At 37.5% G+C, this 22,772-nt stretch overlaps 1 protein-coding gene across 1 annotated transcript in view; it reads left to right on the top strand.

Annotated features, from left to right (window-relative positions):
- The first annotated feature begins 285 nt into the window (after positions 1 to 285).
- Positions 286 to 22,772, top strand: part of LOC139714319 (tetratricopeptide repeat protein 39B-like) — a 71,745-nt gene continuing 49,258 nt past the window's right edge. The window contains exons 1-2 of the mRNA XM_071626033.1: positions 286 to 399; positions 1,936 to 2,011. Coding sequence (XP_071482134.1) covers positions 286 to 399; positions 1,936 to 2,011 — 190 coding nt within the window. The remainder of the gene's footprint in view (positions 400 to 1,935; positions 2,012 to 22,772) is intronic.

The raw sequence follows: 22,772 nt of genomic DNA, 5'->3' as shown, positions 1-22,772 counted from the left end.
ATGGTGACGGGGGCTACATCACTGAGCCTCTGGCATCCAGCGAGAAGCGGTGCTGAGCCTTGATCTTCAAGAATGGTATTAACTTTATGAGACATGATATTGAGTTGTTCATGGATAAAGGAATTGGTGACACATGCATGTGTAACATCCAGAAGTGCAGACATGGTTTGCTGGTAAGTTGGTGGACACTTGAAGAAGGGGGAGATGTCTACTGCATGGAACAGCTCGCTGGCAGGTGCAATGATGCAGGGGGTTAAGTGCCTTGTGTGATGACAATCATGAGACATGCAGCTCCACAGAGCTCCAAACAGTTACAACTCTGCTCAGGTAGAAGACAGCGAGAGCACGATTATGAGGGAGACTCGAGCTTGGAGAGGAGACAACATCACTGTCGTACAGGTAAGCATTTCTAAGGTTAGCCAGGAGTGCCTGCAAATATGTTGCTTCAAACTTCATCCCAAAGTCAGCACTTCATTTCATGTCCCAAGTAAAAAGTTTCATTAGCAGTGGCAATTGAATGAAATCTTTACAATCAGATGCATTCTGTTTTTTTTGTTTGTTTTTTTTTTTTTCGAATTAAAAGCTGCCAGCAACAAGATTTGAAGTACCAGCCTATTTAGAGTCTGTTTGGGGGAAAACCTTTTGCTGAGATAATTTCCATAACTTGTTCTAGTTTGCTCGTTTGTTTTTTTTCTCCACAAAGGACCATTCTATTTCATGTAATCCAAGTTGTAAACACATGGAAATCATTATTTGGGCATGGCATCACATTTTTGAAGGTTATATGGGTACATTTGTATTGGGCCACAAGTTGTGATGTTCTTTAATTAATATTTAACTGAGTGTATACTTATGTTTTCTTTTTTCTTTTTTTTCCCTCAGGATTCTACATTTTGGAGCATCATCTTTTCAAATGCATCACCAGTCTCAGAATCTGTGGTCAACTGTAAGATGGAAAGAAGATAGCAGTGTCATCACCAGCTACAGTAACAGATGAAGCTTCCTGTGTGCCCTGAATTCTCATCACATCCTTGCATAACAGACAAATCAGTGTATGAGGTTAGTATTTTCCTCTGTGATTTTGTAAATATACATGTTGATGTGAATTCTTGGATTTATGTAAACAATAGTAGATGAACTGATACCTACTACATTCATTATATTGTGAGTTATCAGTGAAAGTGTGGTTTTTTTAATGATTTGCAATCATGATTAAAGGTTCATATATGGTTCAGCTATTTATGTCAATTAGTATGTATTTCCATGTAAACATAATGTCTCTTCTTCCAAAATTGAAAACAAAAAGCATGTAAACAGCTACTGTTTCTGAAATTATACGTAGCATTGTTGGTATGTGCAATTTCCTCATCGTAAAGCTCAAACGTATTTATTCTTTTACTTCAGAATGTTGTTTCACCAGTTTTTTTTTATTTGATTATTTGTTTTGGTACAAAAGTATGTTTGGTATTTTTGTTGTGTGTTTGTGCAGAGTTTTGCAGGCATGTGCAAAATGTATGATTTATTTGATGAAGTATGAGCATGAATCAACCCTTTTGAAACATGTACAGTGATATTAGGCAGGATTTTTTGATTTTGTGTTACTTTTCTTCTAATATATCTTTTAATTGGTTAGGAATACCCTATTATTTTGGAGCTTTTATTCATCAATCAATTAGTAGTATTGACTAGTTTTATTTTTGATATGGGATTGGGAAAAAAAGCTGGTGTCTTGGGATACTCCCTGGTGAAGTATTCTTAGAATGTGACAGATCACATATTCAAACTTTTGTAATATATAAATTCATATCATTTTATTTTGCAGATTTAACCCATATGACATTATCCTGTGCATGATGACCAGATGGAAGAAAAGCAGTCTGTCAAGCTTCAGTCATGCTACAACCCAAACCCCTGCTCTCCCTCTCTCTCTCCCAGAGAGCTTGCCTCAAGGATACCAAGTCTCCTTCAAGCTGCCTCATCCTCGTTTTCATCTCGATGCCACACCAGCTTCGTGAGTTACCGTAGCTTTACACGAGTCTCTGGTGGGACGTCTGAATGGCAACATCCAGTGACACTCCCACCCCAGTATTCATGGAGTCCAGCTTGTCTTGTTAGATGAATTTTCTATCTCCTTTCTCATCAATGAACTCATGCACAACAGTGATGACTCTCGATGGTGATCACCAGCATCCCTCAAGGAGCAAAACATTTCTTCAACATTTCCTTCAAGACCATCTGGAGGTGAATCATCCATGCATCATCTGTCTTTCCCTCCATGCACACACACATCCCTGGAAGTCAGTCATCAAGGCATCTTCCAACGTCTCAGTCTGGTCCTCCGTTTCCTCATGAGCGCGATTCCTACCACCTCCCAAGAACTACCCTGTACTTCAGCGTTGTAATCCAGCATAGAGCATAGCCTCCTTCCAACTGCAACTTCTGCTTGTGCCACGGACATCGTCATGTGCACACCAGTCGAGCCTCAAAATCTGCAATTACTTTGAGTTTTAGTGATTGATATTACATTACCAACAATCAAATAGTCATTTGGATGGTAAGGTTGGTGCCCTGTACGTGCTTTCAACAATTATATTGCGTAGGGTTGCATTTGTTGAAAGTACTCTGTGAAGCATGACCATGATCTCTTTTCATGTCCATTTCAAGAAAACCTGAACTTTCTCCTTGGACATTATGAAATTCATTCAAAGTGAATCCTCTTCCAAGTGCATAAAATTCTGTAAGTCATCATCATTTTGAAAGTGTTTGAAATGGCTATGGTGGTAGACATGACTAACAGCAGCATTAGAAGTAGTAGTAGTAGTAACACTTTGTAGAGATACTGTAAAAGTGGAAATTTTCATGCAAGTTGTTTTTCACACTCAGCCTTGTAAGATGAATTTATGTTTTGATTTCTGTGAATGAAAGATATAAGATAAAATTCCATGTGGCAAGCAAAAAAAAAAAGCGCATGTTTATAGATATGGACTAGTTTCTTATCCTGTGAAATTTCAACGCCATGAAAATGTCCATTTTTACAGGATTAGATTTTTTTTCTAATAGTTTTGGAATTTTGTTCTTTTTTTATTTATTTATTATTCTTTTTATACACTCTTATCAGTACTATGTCTGCTACTGTTATCCTTGTTTTAATCAATAGGGCCATTTATGCTGCCATTGAAAATTGCAATATAAAACAAAATGTGGCTGAAATGTGAAAATCGCCAGGCAGTTGCACCAAAATATTGACTGAAACATCACTACGAAAAGGGCAGACTGGAGTGGGATATTTCTGACCTATTGAGAAGTCTGTGTGACAATTTTCATGGAGAATTATTTATTTTTATTTCAGTATTTATTGATATTCTTAATAAGATGTATGTCACAAAGCTTCCATGCATGCACAAGATATGCTACTAGCCAGTCAGGCTGTTCTGATGTAATCATAGTTGAATGCAGCAGACTTTTTGAGCTCACCTGGGCCTTCGGCTCAGGTGAGCTATTGCGATCGCTCTTCGTCCGGCATCCGTCGTGCGTCGTGCGTAAACTTTTTACATTTTCATCTTCTTCTTGAGAACCCCATGACTGATTTTCACCAAACTTGGCAGGTAGCATCCCTAGGGGGATAGGATCTCAATTTGTTCAAATGGGCACCATGGCCCACCTGGGGGGCCCCAGGGGGGCCCATACCCCCTAAAATTAAGGAATCTTAAAAAATCTTCTTCTCTAGAACCAGAAGTGATAGGGCTTAGTTAATACTATGAGTTAGTACATTGATGACTGTAGTTTCAAGTTTGTTCATGGGGGAATCAGGGGTGCCCCCCCCCCCCCCCACCCCCTCCCTTGGGACCCAGTTGAGGGGGGTCTTAATGGGGCCTAAATTGTACATTTTCATCTTCACTTTGAGATCCCCATGTCTGATTTTCACCAAACTTGGTAGCTAGCATCCTTAGGGGGATAGGATCTCAATTTGTTCAAATGGACACCATGGCCTACCTGAGGGGCCCCCAGGGGGCCCAAACCCCCTAAAATTAAGGAATCTTTAAAAATCTTCTCTAGAACCAGAAGTGATAGGGCTAAGATAATACTATGAGTTAGTACATTGATGACTGTAGTTTCAATTCATGGGATTGGCAGAATCAGGGGTGCCCCCCCCCCCCCCCCCCTTGGGACCCAAGAGAGGGGATGAGGATGGGTCCTAATGGGGCCTGAATTGTACATGTTCATCTTCTTTTTTTGAAAACCTCATGATGAATTTTGACCAAACTTAGCAGGTATTGGCATCCCTAGGGGAATAGAATCTCAATTCCTTCAAATGGGCACCATGTCCCTCTTGGGGGGCCCTGAGGGGTCCCCCTCCCCCCACCACATTAAGGAATATTTAAAATCTTCTACTCTAGAGCCAGAAATGATAAAGCAAAGTTAATACCATGAGTTTGTACACTGATGACTTTAGTTCCAAGTTTGTTCATTGCAGATCCAGGGCTGCCATAAATGCAGACCTCAGTTTCCAATGTTCTCAGGTAAGAGTGTGCAAGAATGCATGGAAGGTGAAATTGCGATACTCGGGTGAGTGCATGACCCCCGGGTCTCTTGTTAGATCATAGCATTCAGGGGCAAAACCTCTGAAATCATGTTTTAACTTTGTGTTGCTGTTGTTGTTGTTTTTGTTGTTGTTGTTTTCAGTGTGGTGTAATTGAACAGCTCTCAAGTAATGTAGTTTGTAATGTTGCAGTGTTTTTGAACTCAGAAAGTGCCTTCCATGTGCAAGTTAGTCAACTTGTGTGTCGTTTAAACACTAGATAAATCATGTTTGTTTAGAGTGCCTCAAGATACAGTCACTGACGAGTTCTATTTATCAAGTATTTTGCATTGCTTCATGCTTGTGCTATACAGGAGTGCACTGACAGACTTGTCAAACTGGGGCATCATTTGATGAAAGTTGCCAGTGAAAATAGTAACAATCAGTGACCAGAGCTTCTCAGTCAATCAAAAAAATAAATAAATAAATAAATTTCTGAAGTTTTAGAAACTGACAACTTGTCAGGGCTGGCAACTTTCATGAAAGGGTGCCCAGGGTGCAGTTGTATACTAGGTAAGGTCAAACGGAATTCAAAAAATCAAACATAAGTCTTTGAATTCTCAATTCTGATTGGCTGATACATGATTTATGTTTGATTTTCTGACTTCATGTTTGATCTTACCTTTTATATGTACTTACATCTTTATATGCAACAAACCCTGTTTGTAACTAAAAAGTACCAGTATTGAAAAGTGTTGATTGATATGTGTATACTGCAACTGATTGGTTGCATTTATGTCAATCACAGATTTCCTTTGTATCACGTCTCAACAATGTAAGTGCATCAGGGGCATTGAAAAGTGCTGAACGAAGTTAGATTTTGTGATGCCTCTTTAAGTACAGCATATGGATGTGATAATTGCTGTTTATATATACGTACATTATGGAATCAGTAAAGTGATTATGATCGATAGTCATTCGTTTCTGCTTTATTTCCCTTATGTGTTAGCAGTTATGTGTGTGTGTATGTGTGTGTGTGTGTGTGTGTGTGTGCAGAATACATTTTAAAAAAAGAGTTTGAATGCAGAAACAGATAAATTCAATTTTCAATGTTATGGAAATGAAGTCATCATCAGAGAGAAAAATTAATATTTTCTGATGAAACTGGGTATTTTTTTTTTTTTGAATATTATCTTCTTTATTTTTCAGCAGATCTACCTTCAGATATCCAAGGTTAAGAAAAATGGATATATTAGTTTCTGCATATAAACTCTTCACATTTGTATGTGTAATACAAACATGATATACAAGTACATACAATATATAATGACATGTACATGTATGTATGCATACATACACACTGTACATTAATATGAAGAGTTTGAATGCAAAACAAACACCTTTTTCAAAGTTTTTTTTTTGCTAAGTAAGAACACCATCAAATAGAGGTTTTTTTTTTTTCAATGACACTGTGCTTGCTACTGCAGCAAGAAATATTTTAAAAGGGGAAATCCAGTCTAAACATAAGTTAGTCTTATACGAAAAAGTATGATATTATGAGTTCAACAGTAACATTTTGATCAAACATGACGAGAACACCTCGTCTAAATTGAACTCACCGTTTTGAATGTTTACACAAGAGAAGCTGCTATCTTAATCCTATTAGGATTTGACTGCCATACCCAGCATTACCAACGGTTAGCTCTCTCATGACAGAGACCCCCTCCTTTGTTTTTATCTCAGTCTGGCAAGTGTAAAATGACTGCATGCATGGGTGCACGCACACATCAGTGTGCTTTGCCGCACATTGCTGTTGCTATGTTGTCATGAGTATTCTCTCTGTCATTTCTACATGCCGGGGAGGTTGGAAGAGACTTCCCCACATTCCAGAATATGATATCTTTATACAATTCAGGTTTTAGACCTTGCAATCCCCTAAAACAGTGTTGAATCAATCCCTAGACTAGAGTGGTAAAGAACTGTGAAGCACTCTTGCAGAGAAAAGAAATCCTGCACAAATAAAGATTGCACTTTCTTGACTACGTAATTAAAAAAATCGTGCAGCTTGTGTTTGGTAGAAAATTAACACAATATTACGATGCCCACATCACAATCATGCAACAAGAAGTAATTTGGTCATCAGCAATGCATTTCCACTGCCGCAAATGTATAAGTGTCTTTGATGTAGACTACACATCTACAAACTGGTGCTGAAATAATCCTCAAACTCGAGTTGGAGGAGGAGTTGCACGTCTAAAATCTTAGGTCTGGGGATTATTTCGACACCATTTTCTAGATAAGGATAGTCTGAATACCAGACCCTTTGCCAATTAGATCAATTTTGCCACTCGTGTATGGATTCAAAGGAGTACTTTCTTCTGTTATAGGTCAATGTTTGTACAAGGGATTAACTGTGCAGATAAGAAGCTTGGCTGGCGAGACAAAACGGTGTTGAAAACCCTAGCAAACATTGTTTTACTCGGGTTGCCTTAGACGGACTGTATTCCTAATGAAATCGGATGAAAAGTAAGGAAGTTATGACATTTTGAAGTTTTGCTATTTTTTGAGAAAACAGTTCGTGAATGGTCAATATGTATGCTAATGGCAAAGTGAACACGTCATGCCTTCACAACTTGCCATATAGTTTGTACATAAGATTGTGAAATTTCCAGTTTTTCCTTCAAATGCAATTATGCCCAAGGCTCAAATCCTGATCTAACTGATCACTATTCTGAAGTTATTCAACCAGGAATAACATCAGGTTTCAGACTTAATTGACAGAAACATTGAATTTTTTTCATTTTTTGTACACGATCAATGGAAAATTGTGAGGTTATGACATGGTCACCTCACTCATTTGCTTATTCATATCCACTGTACAAGAATTGTTTTGCAGAAATTAGCAAAACTTCAAAATTTCATAAATTCCTTATTTTTCATCCAATTTCAATAAAATGTTAACCATTTATCTAGTCAGATTTTACTCTTTTTTTATCAGACTAACTTATATTTGGACTGGATTTCCCCTTTAAAGATATTGAAATTATCACATAACCTGATTGTATTCTTCATTTTTCAGCAGCTTCATCTCAAATATTATAACAGTTTTTGTACTTAAGACTTTTTATATCATCAATAGTAAGCAAAACAGAAAAAAGGGGAAATAATCCTCTGATACTTTATCATGCTGTAGGCAGGCCCGTAGCCAGGGGGGGTGCGTCGGGTGCGTACGCACCCCCCCAAATTCTGAAAGGTCCACTTTTTCATAATAACGGTTTTTAGCAATTCTCAAGATAACAATCCAAATAAATATAAAGACACATTATATGCTACGTAAATGTGGAAGAGTACGTTAGAATGTTAAAAATAATTGCACGAAACCCTGTTGTTGTATGAACCATCGGATCGTCCCCATGCACACAAACACAAATGTTATGTATCAATTTGTGCGAGCTATTACATATTGAAAACTTTCGGTCATCTGCGAAGCCGCGCTTCCGCGCGAACGCTAAGACAACACGTAAAACGGGTCAAAAATCGACGCATTTTTCCACAAAATCTGCCATAACTTTTAAACTGTTTAAGAAGCAAACTTGGGGCGCCCGGATTCTGAAAGTGGACACTTTAGGGATTATTTATGTGTATATATCTTTATTGTAACATTTGTAGTAGTGACGCAAATTAGATCAGAAAAGTACCTTATGAGTAGAATTGTCTATGGCGAACAGTCCAAATTTGACGAATTTGAGCATATTTTGCCGTCTTGCAATTCTTCCAGACGGGATATCTCGAGAACGGAAGATCGCACAAACTTGGGGCGCACGGTTTCAGAAAGTAGAGGTTTTGCCCATTTTTGTGACATAAGAATCTTGTCCATTGATTGAGCTGTCCTGACGCAAATTTGCAGTAAAGCTAGACTACCCATTCACAATTGCTGTCATAGGGAACGTGTACAATCCATACAGAACTATCACGTGACGAGACTACCAACGAAAATTTGAGCCGTTGACCTTCACTGTCTGCCGTTGTCAGCAGTGTGAATTCCTGTGATTTCAAGCTTTTGTTTCTCGCCAAATATCATTTTCAACGCAATATCCAGATACAGTTGTGTGTGAGACATTATCTAGATACGTAGCAGCCTTATTGACAACATAACTGTTAAGTTTGGGAGCAAAAACGACCAAAGTATCACACAGTACTTCAAGACGTATTATAGTATACAAACGATTTCTTGAGCTTGCACCGTTTCAGGCTCTGTTCTGGATACGGCGGTAGAAACTCATTCTTTTTTGTTGTTTATTTTATCATTATTTACTAATCTCTTTTCTAACTTACAGGTAGCGGATTTCTTTGCAGGCCAAATTCGGAAATGTAGTGTTGATTATTACTTATACATTTTCTCATGTTGTGACAGTTCTGTTGGTTCTCATTTTAAAGTGAGCCAAAACCTAAGAACATTTTCACTTATAATTTCCAAAGAGTATTATGCAGGCACGCAAACTCATTTTAGTTGTATTTCATTTAAATGTAATGGGTAAGAGGGTATGAGAGAGAATGGAAAGTGCTGAGCTATGAAGTAAAATGGTAAAGTAAAAAGTTTGTCAGATAGTATTACAAAAGAAACTCATTCTTTTTTGTTTGTTTATTTTATCATTATTTACTTATCTCTCTTCTAACTTAAAGGTAGTGGATCTCTTTGCAGCCCAAATTCGAAAATGCCTAGAGACAGCTAGTAACCAAATATGCTACTATATTTTAATAAATAAGAAATAACCATTCCAGTATGTATCTTAGTGTGCACAGTAAGACAGATCAAATCAAATAGGAAAACATCTGAGCACTAAGCCTGAGGTCTGAATTTGCACTCAACTTTTTCCAATGGCTAACGGATGTTTAATTTTTGAATTTCACTGACCTCCAAATTTCACAAAGAAAACCTTCTTAGCATGATGGTTAATATGACATTTGACTGATATTGGAGATGTTTGCGAATCGGATCTACTACCTTTAATATTATAAATCTAAAATTATTATTTGAAAGTTCGGAAATGCTGGAAATATCCTACCACAAGGAGGCAAAATATAAATGGTTCACATTTACAATTCATTTTGTTTTAAAAATTTTCATATTTATTTTCGTTTTTGACAAACTCGCATACCAACGGCTGATATACTGTATAGTAAAGTGAATGTTTCATCTTCCAAACAGCATCCAATGGGATGGAAAAATCCAACTGAAAGGTGGACACCGTGACCATACTCGCTAAAGAAAACGCGTAATAGGGGTCGTTTTTTCTCACGGATTAGACGGAAAGTGTGATGTACGAGCGTATATAATCAAAGGGTATCAAAAAGGCCGAAATTTGGGAAAATGGTATATTGTTCAATCATGATGAAGTACTTCTTTAGGGTGCAGGAAACATTTAAGGAATACTTGTTTTTAAGGCCCGAAAAAATCATATGATCATTACTCGTTTAGGGGCCATTTTGAAAGTCCATGTATGAGCATGGTGTCCACCTTTTCATTGTCGCTACCCCTCCCGGGACAGTATCAAAGGACCGTTTTGTTAATTAACGCAATCCCCCCTTCCTTTAAAAATCCTGGCTTCAGGCCTGCTAACGCGGGTATACAATAGAAAAAATAAAAAGTTAAAACAACACCAGGAAAATCACTATTCTCAATTTTGCGGCGCGCTACGCGCGCAGAGTCTCGAACACAATTAAACTTTGCAACTTCCTGGCAAAATGAGTTTTTACTATTTCCTAGATGAAATACCGTAACGCGATTGCATGCAACAGACAAAAATACAAATTTCCTCGAGACTTTAAAACGTCATTAAAACAGTCAAAATTCACAATTTGCGGCGCGCTTCGCGCGCAAATTCTTATACAACTTTTGTAGTTCGGTCGTCCAAAGAATATATATATATATACATATATATATATATATATAATTGTGTGTGTGTGTGTGTGTATATGTGTGTGTGTGTGTGTGTGTGTGTGTCATCATTGGTATTGGTACCGAAGGTCCGTTTTTTTAGTGACCGCACCCCCCCTTGAAAAATCCTGGCTACGGGCCTGTGTAGGTTAACACCATCAGTTTATTTTTAAAGTACCATGCGTTTGGTGTTGAACTACAGCATGATAAATTTCCGGAGGATTTTTTCCCCTCTTTCTGTTCTACTAATAACTACAGTGCACTCCCATTATAACGAACACGGTTTTAACAAAATTCTGGTTACAACAAAGTAAAAATTCAGACTGCAACATTATCTGCTCTTTGTAACGAAAGAAAACTGCCGGTCTCAAGGACTTCATTATAACGAGATTCCACTGTATTTATGATATCATTTGACCAACACTTGGACTGTGTGTGTGTGTGTGTGTGGGTGTGTGTTTGTGTATGTGGATATACACATGCATGTATATCTGCCTCATGATAAACTCTTACCTGTGCCTTTATATTGCATTATCTTTTAATGCTGCCCTCATTCTCGCAAAATAAAGAGAAGCGAAGAAGGCACCACTGACCACAGAACTCTTAGTTCTGTGCCACTGACCCTACTCACATTGCCCTAATAAAGCTGCCTGACAGCTAGCCTTTTGACAAGGCCTCGTGGCTGAAGATTTAGACTATCTCGCCGCATCGAGCACTGCGAGAAACGGGTGAACGCGAGACAGTGTGGCACAGCTGCGCCGCTCGGTCTCGCGTTCACCCGTTCTCTCGCAGTTAGTCTCTTTTTCAGCCACGAGGCCTTGCCAAAAGGCTACCTGACAGCCGACGTGCCGTTGCTTCCTCTTTCCTTTTGCGACTGTCCCTCTACTAGTATATCTCACGTACTGTAGAGCTCCGAGTGTTTTCACCTTTTCAAAGCCCCTCTCGCCATTTTCGGGTGAGATTGTTCCTTTTTCCAATCTTCTGGGCTCTAGTAATAGTCAATAGTGAGACTGCTTTTAGAGCCCCCTAATCACAAATTATCATGTTGTTTATCATATTATAAATCTGCAAACTCAAAATTCTTATATCATGGAGATATGAAATGTGACACCAATATGTGTACCTATCCCAAGCAATACTAGTACATCAGAGGTCTCATATATTTCTTTATATTGTACTGAATAACGCCCCCATGTTTTGAACGTGTCAACTATAACATACAGGTTAGAATGACTTGCTTTCCTTTGTGTCAAATATGGAAATGATTGATATGAAATAAAAACATTTATACTGGGGATAAAGAAATATAAAGAAATAACATGATTTTAGCATATTTCCTATATATTTCTTTATATTTTGGTAACAAGCGCCCTCAGTGGGTGACTTCAATTTCAAATGTTAGGTCTTTGTAAAGTACGAGCTGCTCTACCTATTCTGTGCCAAATGTGATGTTGATACGTCATAGCACCCCCCCCCCCCCTCCCAAACTGTGGACCTGGAAGGGGTCAAAATAGCTTGGGTTTTATAGGGTTAAGGGGCGACCAGGTACTGTAGAGAGGTGGGTAAATGTTGGGATGGTCTGTATAGCTACACACGGACACCAATAGACACCAATCATCATCAAATCTGCAAAAATAAAAAAGGAGTAGATACACAGTTCTCCGCAACTGCAGATACAAAATGCAAAATATTACCACAATTTGTATGGTTGACTCCAATGCTACTATAACAGCATATTTATTCAACCGCCTGCCTTCTCAAAGACCTAAAATAGGGACTATAATCACAAACAATTTACTTTTCTCACATCACAATTGAACATTTCAACTGAAAAAGAACGAAGATCCTTAAAAAATCCATAGAAATTCCTGGATCACTAATAAAATTTAATGTGGCATTATGTCATTATCAACTCCTCATGCAAGTTTCACTCAAATCCGTTTACATTTTTTTTTTTAAATTTTACAAACAAACAAACCAATGCCGATGATCAAATGACTTCCTCCTTCCTTGTCGGAGGTAACAATTTGACGAAATTCTCTGGAAACTCAGAGGATTTCTTGCTAAAACACACTGTTTTATGATTCAGAACACATTGATATTACCTCACATAATTTGCTGTAATATCAGACTCCGTTTACAGTGCGGGGCTGGGCCGAGCCGCGACCGAGCACAGCCTCAATAATATTGTATTGCATTCACGAGTTCAGATTTTACTCATTGTTTTTATGTGTTCTATAAAAATCATCTAACTCTGTATTAACAGTTTAAATATCACTGAGGTCTTTTCAGTCTAAGTAACATTGCTGTTTGACTTTCCTATAGACCATTAACCTATAAATTCATTGACACAATAAACACATGTCCATAGGACACAATCCCATTGTTCGCCACATCATCCCTGTCTTTCACTACAAGACAGTGATTGAGAGGTTATATGTTGTGCATGGCACAATCACACTTGCATATAACACTTCTAGCTCACAATACAACATGTACACACTCGCGTCCTGAGATGCACATCCTTCCAAGCAATCCATTTTACATGGAAAGTCAAACCATGCCTGATACAGCCACTATGAATGTCTATAACTTTCCCTTGATCTAAACCGAAGTCCTTTGGTTGCATAAAATGCATGTACACAATCACCATAGGGCCTGTACATTCTGAACATTATGCACAGATACAATGTATATATAAAGAAGTTTTATTAAGCCCACAAAATGTTGTACTATACACCTTTATTGAATATGCTTTTTAGAAAGACATCACTATAAGGCCACTAATGGTTCACGGTCAAACATATCGTGCTTCTGTCACATTGCAATGTATTGAGAGGATATCTTTAGCAGAGAAATAGATTCATTACCATGTCTGTAATGCTTCAAAAGCAACACAAAAACCAGAAACCTAATTATACAGGCGAAAACTATACTAGGATCAGAAAAGTGCACTACCAATAAATTACTAGAATGCAATATTGTCAAATACTTATGATAGTGGATCCCGTGAAGCAAAATCTATTGCTGACATTAACTTGTTTAGAGCTTTTCATTAGATAACAACATAGTTGCCTGCTACAAGTGCTGTGACAGTTCCAAGGGGATTTTTTTCAGCTGCTTGTTATGTAAGGCCTATTTGTGTACATTTTGTTCCAAAACGGTCTGCAAAAGCATTTCTTGATAATTTTTGACACACATTATATTTCTGCACTTTCCCAATTTATGATCGCACTGTGAAAGATTATAAAATTATCTAATCATTTCAAAAAAAAGTTAAAGCATTTGGAGACCACGAGCGCGGTAAGGCCTTTGTTTTGCGCTAAAGACTTTTTTAAAATTTATTTTCCTTGTCAGCTGAAAATACCCGGAAGTGGAATGTGAAAGATAAGCTGAAAACCTTTTTTAATTTTTTTTTTTTTTTGCTTGTTAGCTGATCAAACCTAGAAGTGGCACCAAAAGTGCAATTCTTTAATGCTGTGCTCTATGCCGTGCATTATATACATACAATATCACCATAGCTTTTATAATTCTTTGTACAACTGGCCGTCCTTGATTTGTTACTATTCATATTTTGAATAAATCAGTAGGCCTATAACTCGTTATCAAGCTGCATCAGATTTACGAAGAATAGCAATGTATAAACCGCTAATGGGCCATCCGGGATTAAAAAAAGATAATAATAATTCTAATTGTATTGCGTTCATAAGTTCAGATTTTACTCATTGTCTTTATGTGTTCTATAAAAATCGTTAACTCTGTTTTAACAGTTTTAATATTACTTAGGTCTTTTCAGTCTATGTTACATTGCTGTTTGACTTTCCTATAGACCATTAACCTATAAATACAATAAACACATGTCCATAGGACACAATCAAATTATAATTGTTCGCCACAACATCCATGTCTTCCACTACAAGACAGTGAATGAGAGGTTCTACTGTAGTGCATGGTACAATCAAACCTGCATATAATACCGGCCACTAAACAGGAAGAGGTGGTGGTCCTTATGGACAGATGACCACTACAGATGAGTTGGACAACTCGATTTGATTTTGTTTATCTAAAATGCATACAAATGCATAGACAGTTAGTATATAGGCGCCTACAATTTTATTACTGAATATGGCAGTTCTATTAGCTGCTTTAACATGCTTTATGGAGAACTATTCTCCCTAAAATAACACTTCTAGCTCACAATACAACATGTATACACTCGTGTATAATACTCATCTATAATGCATAGAAAGAAATGCATACACAGTTAATACACAATTCTATTACTCATATGGCGGTTCTACAGCACCTTTAACATCCTATATGGAAATTTTTTCTCCATGAAATAACACTTCTAGCTCACAATACAACATGTATGACACTCGTGTCCTAAGATGTACATCCTTCCAAGCAATCCATGTTATGTGAAAGGTTCAAACCATGCCTGATACAGCCACTATGAATGTCTTTAACTTTCTCTTGTTCTAAACCGGCAGATGTCCTGCAGATCTACTTGGAGGTAGAACGATGACATTGATATCAGCCATGTCAATCAGTCTCTTTTAAGTCCTTTGGTTGCATATAAATACATGTACACAATCACCATAAACATCATACACAGATATAAAGAAGTGTTATTCAGGCCACAAAGGGCTTTATTTTACTCCTTTATTGAATATGCTTTTGTAGAAAGACATCACTGTAAGGCCACTAATGGTTCACGGTCAAACATATCGTGCTTCTGTCACATTACAATGCATTCAGAGGACAGCTTGTGCAGAGAAATAGATTCATATTATTGCCATGTCTGTAATGCTTCAAAAGCAACACAAAAACCAGAAACCTAATTATACAGGCGACGACTATACTAGAATCAGAAAAGTGCACTACCAATAAATTACTAGAATGCAGTACTGTCAAATACTTATGATAGTGATAAATATGTATAATAGTTAGGGGGCTGCACTCAAATCAAGCCACGCTTATGCTGTAGCCCCACTGTATTATTCATTGTAAGTTTGTTGTACGTTTGGCTGTACATTGTGCAAAGGCAATGAAAAAAAAAATTGTGAACGAACTATATTTATGTTTGTACATGAATGTGCATGTACAATGATGATACAGAAACCAATAAATCAAATCAAATCAAATCAATAATGGATCCCGTGAAGCATAATCTATTGCTGAAATTAACTTGTCTACTAGAGCTTTTTTAAAAAAACCATACAAAGAAATACATAGGGTGTCACCACTTTGCCCTCCTCCACCCCCCCCCCCCATTTTTTCTCTCTTTTTTTTTTGTGTGTGTGTGTGTTTTTTTTTTTTTGGATGTGTTTTTTTTTTTTTTTACCCCGGAAGTGGAATGTGAAAGATGCGCTGAAGACCTTTTTTATTTTATTTTTTTCCTTGGTAGTTGATGAAACCCTGAAGTGGAACCAAAAGTACAAAGTGCCCCTCTATCACCCCCACCCCCACCCCAACATACACACAAACACTTTTGAAAACATGGCGCCGGCAATCTCTGTAATACTTAATGAATGTCTACGTATTCTTAGAAAAGGTTGTCTTTGTAATGTTTCCCTATATTAAATTACTAAGTACTATATATATTAAAACACTCTGATTGGGAAAAGAAATTGGTGAACCTGTAAATCTACCAATGTCATTGAAGAGGTGGTTGTACTAACTTCTTTTCTTTGCTCAAATTATCGTTTTCTCCATCCTAAATAATATCCCAGCAACAGATAAAGAATTTCATTATTTCCTAACTAATCCAAATCCCCAAACTGTGTTCTTTCCTCCCATCCAAGAATATGAGGTGAAGGATGTAGTTCACAAATTAAGAGAAAAACAAAATTGCTGGACATGATGTTTATTCGGATTTTTTTACTGAAAATATTATATCCGAAATTTGTCTCCTTTAACATATTGAATTTGTCCCTTCTCACTGGTACAGTGGCTAGTCAAATGAAAATTGCTGAAGTGGATCCAGTTTATAAAAAGGAAATAAAGAAGACGTAAGTAATTATTGTCACATTTCTCTTTTGACCACAATTTCCCAGACTTGTGAACATTGGATATATTCTCGTGTAATTAAGTTTTTAAATGAATGCAATATTCTTTGTGACACTGTACTACTCACGCTCTGCTTGCTTTTATCGACAAAGTCGCCCACGCCATTGACGATTCATCACATACAGTCGGTAGGCCTATATTCCTGGACCTGTCCAAGGCCTTTGACACTATCTATCACGGTGTTTTGTTGTATAAACTCTCGAACTATGGGATACGTGTTCAAAGCCCCTGGACTGGTTCAGGAGCTATCTAACCAACAGGAAACAGTTTGTTAGTATTAACGGTTTTAGTTCTAGTTTGAAAACACTTTCTTGCGGGGTCCCTCAAGGTTCTCCGTTGGGTCCGCTTTTCTTTATTCTTTACATAAATGATTTCAAAAACTCATTTGATGTTTTGTCCTTCCTTCTTTTTGCCGATAATTCCAATATCTTTTTTTCACATCGAAACCCAACAACCCTTTTAGATGTAGTGAATAGAGAGTTAAAGTCAATTCAAACGTGGATTCAAGCAAACAAGTTATCTCTCAATGTGTAAACAAAACTAATTGTACGTTATTCAGTAATTTTGTCACTCATTTGCCAAGTGATATAGAAATGAATAATGATTTTTTAATTCAAGTTGAATCGTTTAGATTTTTAAAACTATACGCTATGTCCCCCGCCCCCCCCCCCCCCCCAAAAAAAAAAAATGACAGCGGTACCCTCCACCAATAATAGCTTTAAGAATAGTGAATCAATCCAAATACAATTCCAGAGTATGAAACTATAACTCATTGCCAACATCTTACAGAAAACCCCATTCGATGTGCTTTAGTGGTCAAAGAGAAATGAGGAATTTTGTAGAGGATGTCAGGAATCTCTTCCCTCCGAGTTCTATCCATTGCATTCACACACAAAGATCATCGAAGTGCTAAACTTGGAAGAGTCAGACTCGTGACATGCTTTACAACAATCCACATTTCTCTGTGACCGCTTAACCAAATCGGATGGGGTTTTCTACAAAATAGAGCTAAAATATTATATTTTAAGACCCCTGAAGTAGCATTTAGACAGTTCAATCATATTGGGTGTTACCAATGCGAAAATCTGAATGTATTTTTTTTTTACATACTGTATGTTGCACAAAGTACATAAATTTGTACAACTTAGGCACATTTATGTATCAGTTATTATAGCCAACGACTTTCCCGACATATACATATGTTTCAGAAAAACCATGCGGTTCATGCATACCCCCCTATTCAAAGAGACTTGTTTCACCTTCCACGTACTCGCACTCTATTTGCTTAAGAAAAAATGCTTTCACCGGACCCAAACTCTGGAATGATCTTCCCGCAAATATAGTCAATTATTACCTAATATAGGGAATGCGAGGCAGTTTTGTGAGGCAATTGCAGTTGGTATTTTGCAGGGTCGTGGAAGTCAGCAGGTGGATCACTATTAATAGCATCCGGGTCTCGCCAATACTTCAAACAACAACTCAAATTTATTTTACTTAATGAGTATAACCTGCCTGATTACCTTCAAACAACAACTCAAATTGAGTATAACATGCCTGATGAAAATCATGTAACCAGTTATTTTACATTATTCTCTTTCAATGCATAGATCAGTTTTAAGTGTACGTTTGCTTTATACCTCTGGTTTCAGCTGTCATCGTGTTTATGCTCCCGTATAATTAATGCGCGAGAGTGCACTCATACTTTGAAATTTGTATACTTGTTATGAAACTGATCGTAGAAAGGTCATGCTCGTATACCAGTGTATTTTTGTGCCATCTTTTATCGATTAGTATTTATTGTCTTACTTTTCTCTTTTTTTTCTTTCTCTTTTCTTTTTCTTCTTCTGCTCTTTTTACCTTGCTGTTTTAGCTTTCAACATAGTTTCGTCATTAGTACTTTGTGTCCTGTCTCCATTGCAAAACGAGTTTACATTGATACTTTTTTTTTCCTGGAACACGCGGTTACAAGCTTTGGTTTTGCGGTTCCTTCGTATTTCACATGTTATAGATAATTGTCTTTTATGTACATAATGAATTATGCTGACACACTTTCTTGTAATAACCAACCTTATATCATATTTACCCACGCCGACGAAAATCGGCAGGGGGTTATCTAAAGGGCTCCGTATGTTTGTTTGTTTGTTTGTTTGTTTGTTTGTTTGTTTGTTTGTTTGTTTGTTTGTTTGTGTACAAGATAATAAGAGTACGGGTGAACGTTTTCGCACCAAATGTTCAGGGAATGTTTGGATGATGACAGGAAAGAATCGATTAGATTTTGGTGATAATCGGTTGACCCCTGCAACTTGTGTGTGACCTTGCAGTTTTGACCCCATAGTATACTAGTAGTATGATGGTGTGACCACTCCGAACATTTTTCCGTTTCATACTTTGAAATACTATGTTCGTAAGAATTCCGAAATTTACCCTTTGTTTGAGGGACTAGTAAAGTCCTTCTGAATTTGTGAACATTTTGTGGAAGTTCGCTTTCCATCGTCACAAAATGGCCCGTATTTGTCGATTTTCCATATTAATATTGATTCTTTTTTTCATTGGAGGAACATTCCTCAATCACGGAAAAATGTTGCTCGCTCCCAGTCACACTGCAGTGCGGTATGCTTTCGTTTCGTAGTGCACTACGTCACTGGGCGAAATTTGAAGTCTTGGGCGAAATTTGGACACAGCACCGCTTCGCACTCATTTTCATTGTAGAGTGTTTTGTTTTGGTGGAAGTGAAAGTTCGGATTGTGACAGGAAAGAATCGATTATAGATTTTGGTGATGATCAATTGACCCCTGCAATTCTATGTGACCTTGTAGCTTTGGACCCATAGTATAGTATAGTATTGCATCTACTCTGTAGCGCCGCTAGGGCGTGTGTCTGTCGCCTTTGACGGCTCCTCTGGTTTGTATTTTGTTAATTTGCTTGTTTGCATGTACAGATTTGATGTGATGTAAAATAATATGAAAATACAGCTGGAACTGTTCACCGTGTCTCAAGTATAAGACCAGTACAGTTTCAGTAATTCAATTCAAAATATGCAATCACAGAGTTCTTCATGACCGTTAGGCCTGCAGACACAGGTGGGCCTCTTCACAAATATAAAAATAATGACAGCAAGCATTAAAATGAAGACAACGCCCAATATTGGCGACAGAGCAATAACAACATAATTTTTTCCATTACTAGAAGGGCCTACTGTGTGTATCACTGTCTGTGGACTGGGTGTAGACTGCTGTAAAGTCGTTTCTTCTCCCATCTGAAGGTCATTTTCATCAGTAGACATTGATGCAGTCCCTCTGGAATAGGGGAGACACATCTCACAATGCGGGGCAAATGAACAGCAGTTGATCGGAGACTCAACGTCCATCCAGTACACAGCTTCGATGTGATCGACCGAGTGTTCAGGTTGGCTAAGATATGGCGCCCTTTTGCCATTTTGGAAACAGGCGATAGATCCTTGTGGATCTGAATTCATTGCTATAGGAGCAGAGCAGTGTATCTCGATCCAGTCTGGGGAAAGTGATGACGTCACATTCACACAATGAACCGGTCCAGGTGGAGAGATTACATTGATGTCAGCAAATGCAACGTCATGATACCTTTCACCATTGATGTCTTCGGTAACAAAAAGCTTGTAGCGTCCTTCATCTTCTTTCTGCACATCTCTGACACTCAGAATCACCACGAACTCATCTCCCGTGGTGTTTGCTGTCACTGTGAAGCGATTTACCTGTCCAGCTTTAAGACAATGTTCCCCGATCGCTTCTCCATTTGCATAAAATAGGCAGTCAGAACAATATATTTCATATTCATAATAATTTCGAAAAGAGGAACCGAAAATGATTTCATTATCTGTTCCCATGCAGCAGTTATACACCTTGATCACGTTGATTGCATCTGCCGGACGGGTGATCAACACCACATATATTATCAAATGGAGAAGGCCCACTTTGTTGACAGGTGACATTCTCTATTTGTTTCGTTTTTGTCTGGCAATCGTAGCAGTCTATGACAGCTCACTGCAATTTTACAAACACATAAACGAAACAAACGAAACAAACGAAACATAATCACTTTTCAAACCTGACAACAAGGTGGAAAAGAAGTTGTTACACAATTGGTCTTTAGGATAACGTCATAACAAGGTGAAAATTGCTAATATTTCGTTGGTCTAACGTTAGGGCAACGTCAACACGTAAGAAAGGATTAGTTTTCTAAACTTTTAACAACGTTGGTACTGTACAAAATCAATGTTGTTGTTGTTGTTTTTTCACTGTTAAAGGCAATGGCCAAGAACAAAATGAAGGCGCAGGGCCAACGTCATATTTCTGGCATTGGGCCAAGGTTTGGACAACGAGTATAGTATCTAGGATTGCTATCACTGGGACGTTGCACTAACAAATGGCGTCTTAATCGAAACAAAAGTGATTTGAACTTGGACAACTCATTTATACTGACCATTTTTCTAGCTGAACTCCTGTCGTGAAGTACGAGAGATAAAGATTTGATATGACTGTATGATTGACAATGTGTATTCTATCCTAAGTTTTCCCGGTCAAGACCATATATTAGTCAGTCAAGTTCATATTCCGGGGATTTTATTTCACGATCACAGCATTGAATTAGTTTCTAAATTTTACATTTATGAAAATTTTACTATCCAAGCCATCAATAGTTGTTTATTTGCGTCATTCAAATCTACGTGCTAAAACAGGAGCACGTCGAGCTTCTGCGTACTTGTTTTCTGTGTTTAGCTTAACTGATTAAGCTCTTCACCCTGATTTCTGTGGCATCATGTTTGATCGACGCAGCTTTTGCGGATTCTAGGCGTCTATAAGGAGGGACGAATGGGTGAGGATGGATCTTGTAATGCGCTTCGCTGCATGAGACCAAAATCTGTCTCTTGATTGATTGTTGCTGTGGTCAATTATGTAAATTGTTATCAATGCATCATCGATCTTAAAATTAGGCCCACAAAACTCAGGGCCTGTACGCCTTCAGCACCCTGGCGCCACCATAAATTCAAACTAATTCAAATTCAAACTCTATTTTCACTATTTTTTCAACAGAATGTACAAAAACCAATATGATAAATTTGACCTGCCAGTCGTTGAGAATATACGTAGCCAGCGAGGGATAACAATATGTTCATGTCTACGATCGGTTAAAAAAAAGGAAAAAAAAAACTCTATATACACTCTGCAAAAAAAGTGGACTCAAAAGACTATGCTTGTATTATGTGGGTAGCTCTGAGGGAAAGAGGGAAATAAGGGGGGGGGGGTGAGAAACTTACAATTAAAGAGTGCGGGAACTGGGAAACACTTCACAACAAAAGGACCCCTTCATTATAGTCTGGGTGCCTGAAACTTAAACTTGATTTACCGTCCACCCAGTGTCTCTCAATGGTTTTATCCTATTTCGGGGTTCTGAATCCGAATCTGATGAAACCTATAGCATCCTCGAGGGTCTTGAGATATTAAAAATGGTCCCAAAATGGAAATTTTCATGTACTTAGAAAAAATTAAAACAATTGATGGTTTTACCCTTTATCGAGGGTGCTGAATATGGATATGGATATTGAAACTCTTGTATCATTTAGGGTGTTGAAATATTCAAGATGGCCGCCAAGATGACCGCGAAAACCGAAATTCCTATATATTTCCTTGAAAAATTGAAAAGAATAATTTCTTCCTCCTCTTTCGAGGATGTTGAATCCGAATCTGGATGATAAATTTCTTGCATCATTTAGGTTTCTATTTCTCCCTTTGTTATTTGAAGTTTGAGATAACAGAAAATTCTTATTCCCCCTTCACATTTCCCACTTTTATTTTATTTGAGGTTAGAAAGAGATAAAGATAAAAAAATATTTTTGTTATTTCATTAATGTCTCTTTTTGTGTTAAAGTAGTCTTTTGTCTAAGTTGTTATCATTATCTTGAAGGGCACATTCAAATGAAAGACAATGTGTCAACTTTCTCATTTCTTTTTTTTTTTTTTTACTTTTGTGCCTTGGAAGACAAAAAAAAAGAATTTGTTCCCTCATGCGTCTTTTTTTTTTCTCTTTATATTGACATATATACTAGTTTGATAGCTTATCAAATCACCTTTGATATTGGATATAATACACTGATTTCCACCAAAACCTTTTATGCCAAATATGAACTAAAAAAGTGTTTACCTTTCATTTTTGCTGAGTATATATTGCGGGGGGAAAGAAAACATTGATTCAACAATGTCTTCAAGA

Source organism: Diadema antillarum, unplaced genomic scaffold (assembly GCF_040938485.1).
Source record: "Diadema antillarum isolate AM-2024a unplaced genomic scaffold, OU_Dant_1.0 seq00002230_RagTag, whole genome shotgun sequence".
NCBI classification, from domain to species: domain Eukaryota; kingdom Metazoa; phylum Echinodermata; class Echinoidea; order Diadematoida; family Diadematidae; genus Diadema; species Diadema antillarum.
This window is presented reverse-complemented; position numbering and strand designations above follow the sequence as displayed.